This window comes from Ictidomys tridecemlineatus, chromosome 10, assembly GCF_052094955.1.
Source record: "Ictidomys tridecemlineatus isolate mIctTri1 chromosome 10, mIctTri1.hap1, whole genome shotgun sequence".
Lineage (NCBI taxonomy): Eukaryota > Metazoa > Chordata > Mammalia > Rodentia > Sciuridae > Ictidomys > Ictidomys tridecemlineatus.
In genome coordinates, this window is record NC_135486.1 from 30,305,476 (window position 1) to 30,320,812 (window position 15,337).

Consider the following 15,337-nt stretch of genomic DNA (forward strand, 5'->3'; position numbering starts at 1 on the left):
ACAGGTGGAAGATCCATGAGGCCTGCATGCTTGCCTTAGGCTCAGTGAAGTCCATTATCACGGACAGTGTGAAAAATGGCAGGATCCATTTTGACATGCATGGGTTCCTAACCAATGTCATCCTTGCTGACCTCAACCTCTCAGGTATGTTTCAATATGTCTAGGATTCTGAAAGCTCTTTAGACCTATCATCAATTCATTTATATTTTATTTAAATAGGTAGGCCAAGCATTTTTATGTCCTTTGGATGAAAATCTTGCACCCTAGAGTTTGAACTAATTCATACCCCTAAAATAGGCCAGAGACATGAGTTCAGGATTCACATACTAAGGGACTAATTACCATTGCTTTTCCTCCCTTGAATTAGCTCTTCCATTCACTGCTGCTTTTCCTCCCAAATTAGCCCTTCCATTCATGGCTGCTTTTGGCATTTTGAATGGAATGCAAATCTGGTTGTTATGCCTTCAGAACTCTGGCTTGAGTTCTGCTCTCATTAATAATAAGTCCCAAATGCGGGGTTGGGGTTGTAGCTCAGTCATGTATAAATAAATAAATAGGGGGCTGGGGCTGTAGCTCAGTGGTACAGCACCTCCTGCCTCGCACATGTGAGGTAATGGGTTCGATCCTCAGCACCACATAAAAATAAATAAATAAAGATATTTTGTCCAGCTACAACTAAAGAAAGAAAGAAAAGTAAATAAAATAAAGGTATTGTGTCCATCTACAGCAAAAAATATTTAATAATGAGTCCAAAATGCCAGTCAGGCTCATTCTTCCTGTTTGTTACCTGTCATTTTTCTCAAACTATTTTCTTGGACTATATCTAGATAATTGGCATAGCCATTTGCTCCTTTCTCAATCCATCACTTGACTGTTGTTCATAGGATAGCACTGGGAATAGCTTACATAATTTGAAAACATTCCTCACTGTTATATTGTAGTTAATGAGGAGAGAAGAACTCATATCTAATATATCATTGTATCCTAGAATGCCTTGCATTCTAGTAAGTAAGCATTTTCCATGACTTAATTTAAATGAAAGTATCAGGATTTTTCAAACACATCAGCATAGTCAGCATTTGAAAAAGGCTCGATATTTATCGTTTTGTGAATCCTGCCTATAGCTAAAAGATTTTCTATAACTAGCCAAACTTTTGGGTCTCAGTACCCCTTTATATACTGAAAAATTATCAGTCCCCAAGAGATTTTTGTGTGGGTTTTATTGATAACCCAAGGTCAAATTTTTTTCTGGTAATGTGGAAGCTAAACCACAATAAAGTGGGGAAGGGCAAGAATTCAGTAGATTAGACAAAGGGGATCAAAAGAAAGAGGAGGGATAGGAATAGGAAAGACAGTAGAATAAATCTAACATAATTTTCCTATGTACACATATGAAAATACTTAAATGAATCCTACCATCATGCCCACCCACAAGAATGGGGTCCTAATTAAAATCCCATGCTTGAAGAATGGAGGATCTTTGGATTGTGCAAAGGGGAGGTTGGGGAGGGGTTTTAAGGGTAGGAAAGATGGTGTGAGGAGATGGACATCATTATCCTAGGTACATGTATGATTGCACAAATGGTGTCTCTCTACACAGTACTCAACCAGAAAATTGAATTGTGGCACTCCATTTGTGTATGATGAATTGAAATGCATTCTGCTCTGGTGTACTACTAAGTAGACAAATAAAAGGATAATAATGAGGAAAACATTTTTTTTTTTGATACATCAAAAATTAAAACAGGGACGTTCTGCTTGTATACATTTCATCATTTGTCAGACCTATGATCTCACATATCATATAATCTATGGAAAACTTCACTGTACATTATCAAAGAATGACAGTGAAAAGGTAAATTAATGTTTAATATTGCTGAAAAAAAATGTTTTTAACTTTAGGAGTTGCCAGGAGCTCCTCGTCTGTATTTTGAGAATTTCTGGTTGATAGTAAATAAAATATTATATAATTCTTTTACTAATTTCTTAGGATATTTTCAATAGCTCCTCTCAGTTATTTTTGTATGAGTAACTAAGTTAAGCCCTATTACAGGCTGAATAAGTGTAGTCTTTACAAGCAGTGATAATGGGCAGGAAGTTATAATCTTTGTCCCAGTGATAGGAATCCAAACAAAATACACAACATGTAAGAAAGCTGAGGACAATCACAGTGGCTCAGAGACAGGATTATCTTGGCCCAAGAGAGAATACAAGAAAAATATGCCAGCTTGGTATAATATAAGTAAAGCACCAAAGTGGCAAAGTAAGATGTGAGTTGCTGGGAAGGATGTGTGCTTGAGTTTAGGAGGCATAAAGGGAGATGGTAGGGAGACTTGAATGCTATGCTGACTGAGGTGGTCTTATTTGGTGTACGGAATTTACTGGCGGGTTATAAATGGAAAAATGACCTGATTAGAACTATATAATGATACAATGTTATAGTAGGAAGAAAATGGCAATGGAGAATGTATTTAGAAAATGAGTAGAGCAGGTAATAAATAGTGAGAGCTAGGGATGGGAACTAGAATGGTAAAGTCTTTTTTAAATTTCAGAATATTCAAGATCTACTTTGCCAATAGTGAGAAGTGAAACTGGGAAATTGATTCCGCAACATAGGTCACATATTTGCATTTACTTTATGAGATCATGCTTTTTCTTTCAAAGAAGTTGTGTATATTATGTAGCATCCTGTTATTTGTGGACATTCAAGGAGTGGAGTTGGGAGGCACAAGGGTATGTAACCCCAACTTTCATTGTCCAACCCATAATTGCTCTTTTTCCCAGTGTCTCCTTTCCTCCTGGGTCGGGCACTTTGGGCTGCCAGTCGGTTCACTGTTGCTATGTCTCCTGAACTGATCCAGCAGTTCCTACAAGCAACAGTTAGTGGTCTTCATGAGTCACAACCTCCATCAGTTCGAATTTCTGCTGTGAGAGCCATCTGGGGGTAAGTATACTACCCTAGGGTGAGGTTTCTGTTTGTTTGTTTGTTTTGGTACTGGGAATTTAACCCACTGAGCCACATCCCCATGTCTTTTTATATTTTATTTGAGACTTGTCTCACTGAGTTGCTTAGGGCTATGTTAAATTGCTGAGGTTGCCCTTGAATTTAGTCCTCCCATTTTAGCCTCCCTGAGATTAAGGCCTGCACCACCATGCCCAGCCCTGATAAGAATTGCTTTAAGAGAAAATTACTCAGATATCCTAAGCCATGGTTATACAGTGTATTTTGTTGCTTGGAAATTTCTGCTGTAGATCTCCTTGAAGATAAATGTTGGGTTGGGCTTCTCAGGAGACTGAGGCAGGAGGATCAAGAAGTTTGTAATCTTCAGCAATTTAGGGAGACCCTATCTCAAAATAATAAATTAGGGCTGAGGATGTAGCTCAGTAGTAGAGCCCCTGCCTAGCACACACAAGGCCACATTCAATGCCCAGTACTACAAAAAAAATTAAAAGGGCTGGGGGTGTAGCTCAGTGATAAGAGTCCCTGAGTTTGAATTGTTGGGTCTAAAGGCTTTTATGAGTCCAGCAAATGTCCTGTTCCCTGTTGTTCTTCATTTCCTTTAAAAACACCATAACTCTGAAATAATCTAAGCTAACAAAACTTTCTTTCAAATGTGAAAAGGCTTTGAAGAGAGGAATAACTTGCACAGGTTGCACAATTGATGAATGATAGAAGCAGGATTAGAGTCCATGTTATTTCGTTCAATGATTTCCTCTATATTAGAAACCAAATTTGGGAGAATGTGGCCTAGATACATGGCTTATTTTTTCCAATTTTGCCCGTCTCTTTCAGAGCTAAGGGACTAGAGTCGATAATAGTTGTTTATTTCTACCCATACCAGAAGGAGCATTGTTGTTTTGGGAAATATTTCAAGGGCCAAACTTGAATGTCTCTCTCAATCAGATCCTAAACACAACCAGCACAAAATTCATCTTCCACCTGCCTACACTGTTTTTGTAACCTTTTGAGGCAGAAATTGAGATTTCATGCATTGTTTTTTACATATCTTTAAAAGCACTGAGGACCTGCCTATTCTGACTATGTTTATTAATTAAATGCATAATGTTATAACTATGAGCAGAGGTCCATATTTTTCTGTGCAATCTACGTAAGGTAAAATTTTGACTCTAAAACAATTTAAAATGTCATCAATTAAGAGACAGACTAGGGCTGAGGTTGTGGCTCAGTGGTAGAATGCTCACCTAGCACTCGTGAGGCCTTGAGATCAATCCTCAGCACCACATAAAAATGAAATAAAGAAATAGTGTCCACCTACAAATAAAAAATAAATATTTTTTTTAAAAAACAGACAAACTAGAACTTTTTAGAAAGCTCTTAGGCCACTTAAATACCTCAGAAGAGAGAGCTCTGACCTGGTCAAGGCATGAATGTTGAAGGTTATTTCTGTGTTGCTTCTGACCTTTATGAAACTTGATTTCATTTATATTCATTAATTATTTTTGAGGTATTAAAAAAGTCCTTTGTGATAAGTGTCGATATAAGATTAAGTTAAAATAAGAACAAAACTACTAAAACCTATTAAAACTTCAAACCCCATGTTATTGGGCTAGGGGTCGAAATGGTAGTAAATTTAAAAACAGATTGTGAATGGGTAATAGAGATGTATCTATTTTGAATATCAAAAATGTATCATTTCTCAAATTTAATATTTGTGATTTAGTTTGGTGTGAATATGAAGATGATTTTTAGGGTAAAATAAGTATATTATTTCTTGGGTGTTTTAGATGAGCGGCAGCACCTATCAGGCATAAAGTGTTTAGATTGGTTATCTTTGGAGGCATTAAAATACAAAGAACTTCCATTCCTTGTTATATATTTATAATATTCTATTCACTTGTTCACAATAAGTTTATATTATTTTAATAATCAGAAAAAATGCATGAAGAAAACATTTTTTAATGATAAACATGTATCTCATTATCTTCATGGGTGAACAGTTTAGTGATTTCATGAAAAGTGTAACATGTCTCTGAAAAGTGACAAAAGTTGTGGATATGCATGCCAGTAAAATGGACACTCTTACGTATTTACAGAATTGCACATACAATGTCAGACACTGAATCCCTTTAAGACTATCTCTGGATTCCAGGTTAAGAACTGTCCTGTGGCCAGGCACGGTGGCATACACCTATAATTCTAGCAACTCAGGAGGCTGAGGTAGGAAGATCGCAAGTTTGAGGCCTGTCTACAACTTAGCAAGGCCCTAAGCAACTTAGTGTTGCTTAGTAAAAAGGACTGGGGATGTGGCTCATAGGTAAAGCACCCCTAGGTTCAGTACCTAGTACTGTCCTGAGAAGTGTTTTCTTTTCTTCCCAGCCAAGATTCTCCATTTGGTCATTTCTTACATTCTAAGCCAGTTACAATCTGGCTTGATATCCTTCCTTATCACATTACTAAAACTTCTTTCTAATGTTGTAACAACTTTTTTTCCCCCCTAAATTGTATAGGTACTGAGTTTCTGAGGCTGTCCTTTAACTTCTGATCCTCTGCCTTACCCTCCCAAGCCCCTGGAATTACAGGATCAAATTCCCCTTGCTTTTCTTTTTACTTTTGCTCCAGCTTTAACTTATTTCTCTGTGTCATAGTTTATGTATCATTGCAAACTGCCTGAAATAATTTCTGACACAAGATATTTATTGACAAATAATTATATTTGTGTCACATTTCTCAAATTTAATATTTATTCCAGACTTTCTTCTGAGCTCCAATTTAATATATTCACTGCTTACTATCCATATTAGCATGGACTTCTTATAAGGACTTGAAAATAAATACATTGATTGCTATGCTTACTATTTACTATCTGCAAGCCTGCCCTACTCATACTCTTTAGTAAAAGCAGAAATTTTATCTACTTACATTTTGAACTTAAAGATAAATATTTTATATTTCCTATTTCATAAAGATCCCAGTTCTTTTTGCCTTTTATATCTTGTTTCCTTATCCTCTCATTTCTCTCTCCCTCTCTCCAACACTACTACTACACTAGATTATGTTCTCAGATTCGCTTTCCTGAATTATTGGAACAGCTTCCTAATTGACCTGTCTACCTCCCACCTTACTCTACTGCAACCCATATTATTTGAACTGTCAAGCTGAGATTTCTAAAAAAGAAAACTAATATTGTTGTTCTTATAATTAAAGCCCTTCCTGGGGCTGGGGATGTGGCTCAAGCGGTAGCGCGCTCGCCTGGCATGCGTGCGGCCCGGGTTCGATCCTCAGCACCACATACCAACAAAGATGTTGTGTCTGCCGAGAGCTAAAAAATAAATATTAAAAATTCTCTCTCCCTCTCTCTCTCTCCTCTCTCACTCTCTCTTTAAAAAAAAAAAAAAAAAAAAAAAGCCCTTCCTGGATTTCAGTTGTACTATTCAAGCTGAGGTACAGGTATCTCAGCAGAAAATCATATTATGCCAGGTGGTCCATAAAGCTGTAAGTCAAATATATAACATCCTATTGGGGTATCAGTTTTCCTTAAAGACTTTGGGGTTGGATAAGGAGCAATTGAGGCATTAAGAGTAATTTGTTTATTAAAAAAAAAAAAACAGTTTCAGAAATACTTACTCCCAAAATAACATCCAAACTTGTAACGTGGCATATAACAGCTAATGTGATATGGCTAGATTATGTATTCTCTGTGATCTAGCAAACTATACAGATTCAGATTTGTTATAGGGCAAGTAAGGCATAGCTGATCACTAGATCACTAGTAAAGAGGAATCTAAAACCATGTCTAAGGAATTGAAAGCTGACCAAAGCCAAAGGACACATTAGTCTACAGGAGAAGTTAGGTCTGAGCAAGGTAGTATTGAAAATCAAGGTATTTTGTATCAGCAGTCAAAAAGTCTGGCCAAATCTAAGATCAAAACCCATTATTTGTCAGCTACACAAATAATTTTTTCTCTAAAACAATACAAAGAAAAAAAACTTTAAAAACCATTTATTAGGCTGGGGATATAGTTCAGTTGGTAGAATGCTTGTTTCACGTGCACAAGGCTCTGGGTTCAATCCCCAGCACCACAAAAAATATATATATATATATTGGTAGTGTGAGGTTTCAAGATGGTGGAATAGAGAAGGTCACTTTCCTAGCTGCTCCATGGTGTGAAACCAAGAAAGCAGATAAGCAGCTTCTCAGTAAGGAGGGTGAAAAAAGAGGGAGGCCTTTCTAAGATTTAATACTGGACACTGAAAGCAGATAGAGGACTCAGGAGATTGGATATAGTAAAATAAGGAAGAAAACCCCAGTGCCACCAAGGCACCAGCCAGAATAGCCCTCTATAAGCACAGTGGAGAGATGAGGAAATGATAGGAAACAGCATTTTTAGGAGGCCTGAGGCATGTCTGGGTACAGAGAGTTTAGAGATTGAAAACACTACACAACTAAACTGAAAGACCTTTGGCACAATGTCCTTATACAGGAAAGAAGCCACATCTCTCCCAGCTGCATGCAGAGGACAGAAGAAAGAACCATATTGCAGCCATGTGCTGATGGCTGGGGGAGCCAATTCCTGGCAAACCCACACTGCATGACATAGTGTGCCTAAGTGACCAGGAGAGAATCAAACATGGAGAGGGGTTTTTTACACAGGGGAATACTGGTCGTGGAAACCCACCTGGCTCTCCCCCACCTCTCCACTCTAACTGCTCACAAGACCAGCTAGGAGAGACATACTTGGCTGGAAATTCAAAAGGGCAGGGCAGGAGAGACTGCATTTGGAAAATGAACCCAAGAATGGACAAAGAATCGGCTCTTCCACTGCATGAGTGGAACCCAGAGGAGATCCCTGGGATGCTGTCTTCCAGCATAGACCAGCAATTGCTGGGCCGTGGAGGTGCACTGATTTAAAATCTCCAGACCACTTGGCATTTAGCAAAGAAACTGGGGCCTACTTAGGCTAAACCCCACCTACAGGATTACCTCTCTCACTCCAGACCACCCCACCCCACTGTTGAGAAGGGAAGCTGAGAATTTTTTTTTAACTCCAACAGAAATGGTTCTTTAACTTTTCATCAAGAACTTTTCTCTCTCTCTGTTTAATTATGACCTTAATGGTTTGTGGACATTTACACATATTCATATGCTTTTTTCTCTCTTTCTAGCATATTTGAAGCCAGTTATTTTTATTATTTTGAGGAATAGGATGTTTGATTAGTATATTTCAGTTTTGTTTTCTTTTTTTTTTAATTTGGGGGGACTGGAGATGTAGCTAAGCAGTAGAGTGCTTGCCTCGTACATGTGAGGCACTGGATTAGATTCCCAGCCCGACATACAAATAAGCAAATAAATAAAGGTCCATCAACAACTAAAAAATATATATATATTTTAGAATCTTTTTACTTTATACATTTTTTTCTCTCACTTATCTGTTTTCCTTGATTATCTTTCTCTTCTGCTAACAGCCAATCTCTAATCTTTCACTCTTCCTCTAAGGTTTTACCTAGGTCTTCTCTCCTCCTCCCTCATAATCAGCACATCCTACTTCTGTTTTCTCACTCTCCACCATTCAAAATTGTAGACTCTTTTGCAAACTTACTGTTTTTACTGAAGGCAATAATTGATCATATCATTTCTGTTTATTATGACAACATTGTAGATATCATAGCAGGAACTGTAGTTTGCAGTGGTTGTTGTTATTATTTGTACCCTCTTAAATGGTGAGGTACTGGGAACCTTCAGGGACACTGTAAGTCCACAGGGTAGAAACACTACTGTCTCCTATCCATATTGTTAGGTGGGTAGATACACCAACATGATAAATCAAGGGAACAAATCACTGCAAACAAACCAAGATACTTCAATAACAATCCATCAACCCCAGAATGGAAGAAATTTCAGAGAATCAGTATAATACATAGTTAAACTGATCTGCAAGGTAAAGGGTGATACAAGCAGTGAAGTTAGAGACAAAATACATGAAGTGAAAGATCATTTCAGTAGAGATATTTTGAAAGAAAAAATCAAGGAGAAATCCTTGAAATGAAGGAATCAATAAACCAAATTGAAAATTCAAAGGAAAGCATCACCTGCAGACTAGACCACTTTTTAAAGACAAAGTTTCAGGCAATGAAGACAAAATATATAATGTTGAAAATGGAGAAAAGATGTTAAGAGACCATGAACAGAACTTCAAGAGTAAGGGATAACATGAAAAGATCAAATTTAACAGTTGTGTTCAAGGGCCAGGGATGTGACTCAATGTAAAGTACGTTCCTTGCATTTGTGAGGCCCTGGGTTCAATCCTCAACATTGCCAAAAAAAAAAAAAAAAAAAAAAATTTAAAATAGGGCATCCCAGGCAGGCCCTTCCTACTCTCACACAGCCCAGGCAGACCTAGGATGGGACCTGCAGCTCCTTGTTTACCAGCACACACACAGCCCACCTTAATCTTGGAACACTGCAGCCACCGCCATAGCCCTCCCCATGCAGTAGCCACCACCTTGGGACGACAGGGCCTGGAGGCAGCTGCCCACCGCCATAGCACCATGTGCCACAGCCCTGCATCCCTGAGCAGGCTGCCCAACACCATCACATGGACCACCCTTTCAGCCCCATCTCTGAAAAATGGTTACCTCCATCTTGGGACACTGGCTGGGGACTGAAAGTCCAACACCAGGATACTTACAGGTTTGATGCTACCACTGCCATGAACTAGGGATGTGACCACCTCCATCTAGGGACAACAGCCAGGACCCAGAGATCATCACTAAGGTCCCTGTGGGCTTGTTTACACCAGAGGTATCCCTTCTAGGTGTGCTAATAGTTACCATTTTGTTGAAGATGCAGGAGTGAGCCTTGTTTCAGGTCGCCCTTCTCTTTTCTCCTGTTAACAGTTAACTTTATTTGATTCCTCTTTCACCCTTCCTACACCTAATACCTCTGTATTCTCACCTCTTACCTCATAAACATCACATTCCACACCTACCTACTTCTCTCCTTGTCCACCAGTAGAAACTGTAGACTCTTTTGCAAACCTATTGTTTATTTTGAAGATAATAATTAAACATATCATTTCTGTTTATTGTGACAAAATGGCAATCATCTAAATAGGAACTATTTGTTTTACATTGTATATTGTTTGCATTGGATGCTGCTAATATTGATCTCCTCTTTAAAAGTAAGACATCAGAAACCTGCAGGGACACTATAAGATTATAGGGAAGAAACTGTAACACCTTGGATCTACGATGCTAGAAGAGAAGACATACAAAAAGCATGAAAGACAAGGGAAGAAAGTGCCCCAAACAAATCAAGATGATACAATGATAGAATCCATTGATAGCACAGTAGAAGAAATATTCAGAGGAGTTCAGAATGTATGTAATTAAAATGATCTACATAGTAAAGAATGAGATAAGAGGGCAAATATAGGCAACAAATGATCACTCCAATAAAGAGATAAGAGAATAAATACAGGCAACAAAATATTACTTCAAGAAAGAAAGATTCTGAAAATAACCAAATCTTTGAAATGAAGGAAACAATAAACCAATTAAAAAATTCAATAGAAAGTATCACCAACAGGGGGCTGGGGTTGTGGCTCATCGGTAGAGCACCTGCCGAGCACGTGCGAGGCCCTGGGTTCAATCCTCAGTACCACATAAAAGTAAATAAATTAAATAAAGGTGTGTGTCCAATTAAAAAAGAAAAAAGCATCACCAACAGATTAGATCACTTGGACAGAACCTCAGACAATGAAAACAGAATATATAGTCTTTAAAATAAAGTTGACCACACAGTGAAGATGATAAAAAAAACCATGAATGGAACGTCCAAGAATTGTGGGATATCATAAAAAGATCAAATTTAAGATTTTTTGGGATAGAGGAAGGCACAGAGATTCAAACCAAAGGAATGCACAATCTTTTCAGTGAAATAATATCAGATAATTTCCCAAACCTGAAGAATTAATTGGAAAAAGAAATACAAGAGGCTTATAGGACACCAAATATACAAAATTACAACAGATCCACACCAACATACATTATAATGAAAATCCCAAGCATAAAGAGTAAAGATAAAACTTTAAAAGCCACAGGAGAAAAGTATCAGATTACCTATAGGGGAGAACCAATTTGGATCTTAGCAGACTTATCAACCCAGATTGTCAAAGCTAGGAGATCCTGGAACAACATATACCAAGCTCTGAAAGAAAATGAATACCAACCAAAAGTTTTATGTCCAGCAAAATTAAGCTTCAGATTTGATGATGGAATAAAAACCTTCCATGATAAGCAAAAGTTAAAAGAATTTACAACTAGAAAGCCTGCACTATGGAATATTCTCAGCAAAATATTCTATGAGGAGGAAATGAAAAACAACAATGAAGATAAGCAAAGGGAAGAAATACACTAAAGGAAAAGCCAATCAAAGGTGAAACCAAGTCAGGTAAAAAAACAAAACAAAATGACCAGGAATATAAGCCATATTTCAATAATAACCCTGAATGTTAATGGCCTAAACTCATCAATTAAAATTTATAGACTGGCAAATTGGATTTAAAAAATAAAAATAAAAAAGACCCAACAATATGCTGCCTTCAAGATACTCAGAGGAAAAGACATCCACAGACTGAAGGTGAAAGGATGGGGAAAAAATACCACTCATATGGACAACGTAAAGAAACAGGAGTTTCCATCCTCAGATAAAGTGGACTTCAAACCAAAGTTAGAAGGAATAAAGAAGGACATTTCATAGTACTTAGGGAATCATACATAAACGAGACATAACAGCTGTAAATATTTATGCCTGAAACAATGAAGCATCTGTATATATCAAATAAACCCTTCTAAATTTCAAGAATCAAATAGACCACAGCACAATAATCCTGGGTAGCTTTGTTTTTAAGTATTTTTTAATTGCAGATGGACACAATACCTTCATTTGTTTGTTTGTTTATTTATGTGGTGCTGAGGATTGACCCCCGTGTCTCACATGTGCTAGGCAAGGGCTACACCACTGAGCCACAACCCCAGCCCCCCCCCGTGGGTGACTTTAACATACTTTTTTCGCCTCTGGATAGATCTTTCAAACAAAACTAAACAAACTATAGAACTTAATAATATAATCAATAATTTAAACTTAACAGGCATAGACAGAATATCCCATCCATCAATGAGTGAATATACTTTTTTCTCAATAGCACATGGATCCTTCTCTAAAATAAACCATATCTTATGCCACAAAGCAACTCTTAGCAAATACAAAAAAAGAGAGAGAGAGAGATACTACCCTGCATTCTGTCAGACCATAATGAAATGAAATTAGAAATCAATGATAAAGTAAAAAACAGAAGCTACTCTAGCATCTGGAGACTAAATAATACTCTATCGAATGACTCATGGATAGCAGAAGAATCAAGGAGGAGATAAAAAAAAATTCCTAGAGGTAAATGAGAACTCCAATACAGCATACTCAAATCTCTGGGACACTATGAAAGCAGTGCTAAGGAAAGTTCATTGCATTGAGCTCATTCATTAAAAAGAATAAAAAGTCAACAAATAAATGACCCGACATTACACCTCAAAGCCCTAGAAAATAATCAACACCAAAAGGAGTAGAAGACAGAAAATAATTAAAATCGAAGTTGCAATTAAGGAAATTGAAACAATTGAAAAAATTGACAAAACAGGGCTGGAGTTGTGGCTCAGTGGTAGAGCACTCGCCTCAGCACCACATAAAGTGAGAGACCCTGGTTTCGATCCTCAACAGCACTTAAAAATAAATAAGTGAAATAAAGGTAATGTGTCCAACTACAACGAAAAAATTAATGTTTTTTTTTAAATTGACAGAACAGAAAGCTGGTTCTTTAGAAAAATAAATAAAATCAATAAACCCTTAGCCACCCTAACAAAAAGGAGAGAGAAGACTCAAGTTACTAAAATTTGTGATGAAAAAGGATATATCATGACAGATACTATTGAAATACATAAGATAATTAGAAACTACTTTATTGGAGTATAAATTTTTGAAAGTTTATACTCCAATAAAGTAGAAAATCTCAATGACACCAACAAGTTTCTAGAAACATGATCTGCTCAAACTGAATCAGGGGACATACATAATTTAAACAGATCAATTTTGAGCAATGAAATAGAAGAAGCCATCAAAAGCCTACTAAACAAGAAAAGCCCAGGACCAGATAGATTCTGAGACAAATTCTACAAGACCTTCAAATAAGAATTAATACCAATACTCCTCAAATTATTTCATGAAATAGAAAAGGAACCCTTCCAAACTCATTCTATGAGGCTAGTATCATCCAGATGAAGAGGCATCAAGGAAAGAAAACTTCAGAACAATATCCCTGAACATAGATGTAAAAATTCTCAATAAAATTCTGGTAAATCACTTACAAAAACATATTAAAAAGATAGTTCACCATGATCAAGTGGGGTTCATTCCAGGGATGCAAGGTTGGTTTAACACACAGAAATCAATAAACGTAATTCATCACAGTAGTAGACTTAAAGATAAAAATCATATGATCATCTCATCTTGGTAGATGCAAAAAAAAGCATTTGACAAAATACAACACCCTTTCATGTTCAAAACACTAGAAAAACTAGGGATAATAGGAATATACCTCAACATTGTAAAAGCTATCTATTGCTAAGCCCAAAGCCAACATCTAAATGTAGGAAAATTGGAGGCATTTCCTCTAAGAACTGGAATAATACAAGGATGCCCTCTTTCATCACTCCTGTTCAACATAGTCCTTGAAACTCTAGCCAGAGCAATTAGACGAAGGAAATTAAAGGGATATGAATAGGAAAAGAACTGAAACTATCACTATTTGTGCTGACAGCATGATCTCTCATGATCTTGGATAGGAAGAATTAACATTGTCAAAATGGCCATACTACCAAAAGGTTGTACAGATTTAATGCAATTCCAATTAAAATCCCAACTATATTCGTCATAGAAATAGAAAAAGCAATTCGGAAAATCATTTGGAAAAAGAAGAGACCCAGAATAGCCAAAGCAAGAAGAGTAAAGCAGGAGACATCACAATACCAGACCTTCAACTATACTACAAAGCTATAGTAACAAAAACAGCATGGTAGTGGCGCCAGAATAGACATGTCGACCAATGGTACAGAATAGAAGACAGAGATAAACCCACATAAATACAGTTATCTTATACTAGACAAAGGCACCAAAAACATGCATTGGTGAAAAGATTGCCTGTTCAATAAATGGTGCTAGGAAAACTGGAAATCCACATGTAGAAAAATGAAACTAAACCTCTAGTGAACAGAGACCCTGCGACTGATAGAATAATAAGTAGACCCAAATCTTCATTATTTTAGGACATGAGTTCCTTAACAGACTCCTAAAACACAAGAAGTAAAATTAAGAATTTATAAATAGGATGGATTCAAACTAAAAAACTATTTCTCAGCAAAGGAAATGATTGGTAACGTGAAGAGAGAGCCCACAGAGTGGGAGAACATCTTTACTACATGCACATCAGATAGAGCGGTAATTTCAAGGATATTATAAAGAACTCAAAAAACACCCAAGAGATAATAAACAAATAACCCAATTAACAAATGGGCTAAGGAACTGAACAGACACTTCTCAGAAGAAGATATATAATCAGTCAACAAATGTATGAAAAAATGTTCAACGTCTCTAGTAATTAGAGAAATGCAAATGAAAACTACTCTACAATTTCATCCCACTCCAGTCAGAATCGCAATTATCAAGAATATAAGCAACAATAGGTGTTGGCAAGGATGTGGAGAAAAAGGTACACTCATTGCTGATGGCACACCCACTCTGGAAAGCAGTGTGGAGATTACTTAGAAAACTCGGAATGGAACCACCGTTTGACCCAGCTATCCAACTCCTTGGTCTGTACCCAAAGGACTTAAAATCAGCACACTATAGTGACACAGCCACATCAATGTTTATAACAGCTCAATTCACAATAGCTAATAGATGAATAGATTAAAAAACTGTGTTATATATACACAATGGAATATTACTCAGCATTAAAAGAGAATAAAATTGTGGCATTTGCAGGTAATGGATGGAGCTATTAAGCAAAGTAAGCCAATCCCAAAAAAACAAAGGCCAATAAGTGGACACTGATGCATAATGTGGAGAGGGGGCATGGGAAAAATGGAGGAACTTTTGATTGGGCAAAGGGGAGAGTGGGGAGTGGGGTAGGAAAGATGATGGAATAAGAAGGACATTATTACCCTAGGTAAATGTATATTTGCACAAATGGTACAACTTCATATCGTGTGCAACCAGAGAAAAGTTGTGCCTCGTTTGTTTACAATGAAATAAAATGCATTCTGCTG

The 15,337-nt window shown here is 37.0% G+C and overlaps 1 protein-coding gene across 5 annotated transcripts in view; it reads left to right on the top strand.

Annotated features, from left to right (window-relative positions):
• Ipo9 (importin 9) overlaps positions 1 to 15,337 on the top strand; it is a 48,774-nt gene that overhangs the window by 23,188 nt on the left and 10,249 nt on the right. For all 5 annotated transcript variants that reach the window (XM_040277233.2, XM_013360807.4, XM_040277234.2 and 2 more), the window contains 2 exons: positions 5 to 144; positions 2,785 to 2,944. In XM_040277233.2, the coding sequence (XP_040133167.1) occupies positions 5 to 144; positions 2,785 to 2,944 (300 nt within the window). The remainder of the gene's footprint in view (positions 1 to 4; positions 145 to 2,784; positions 2,945 to 15,337) is intronic.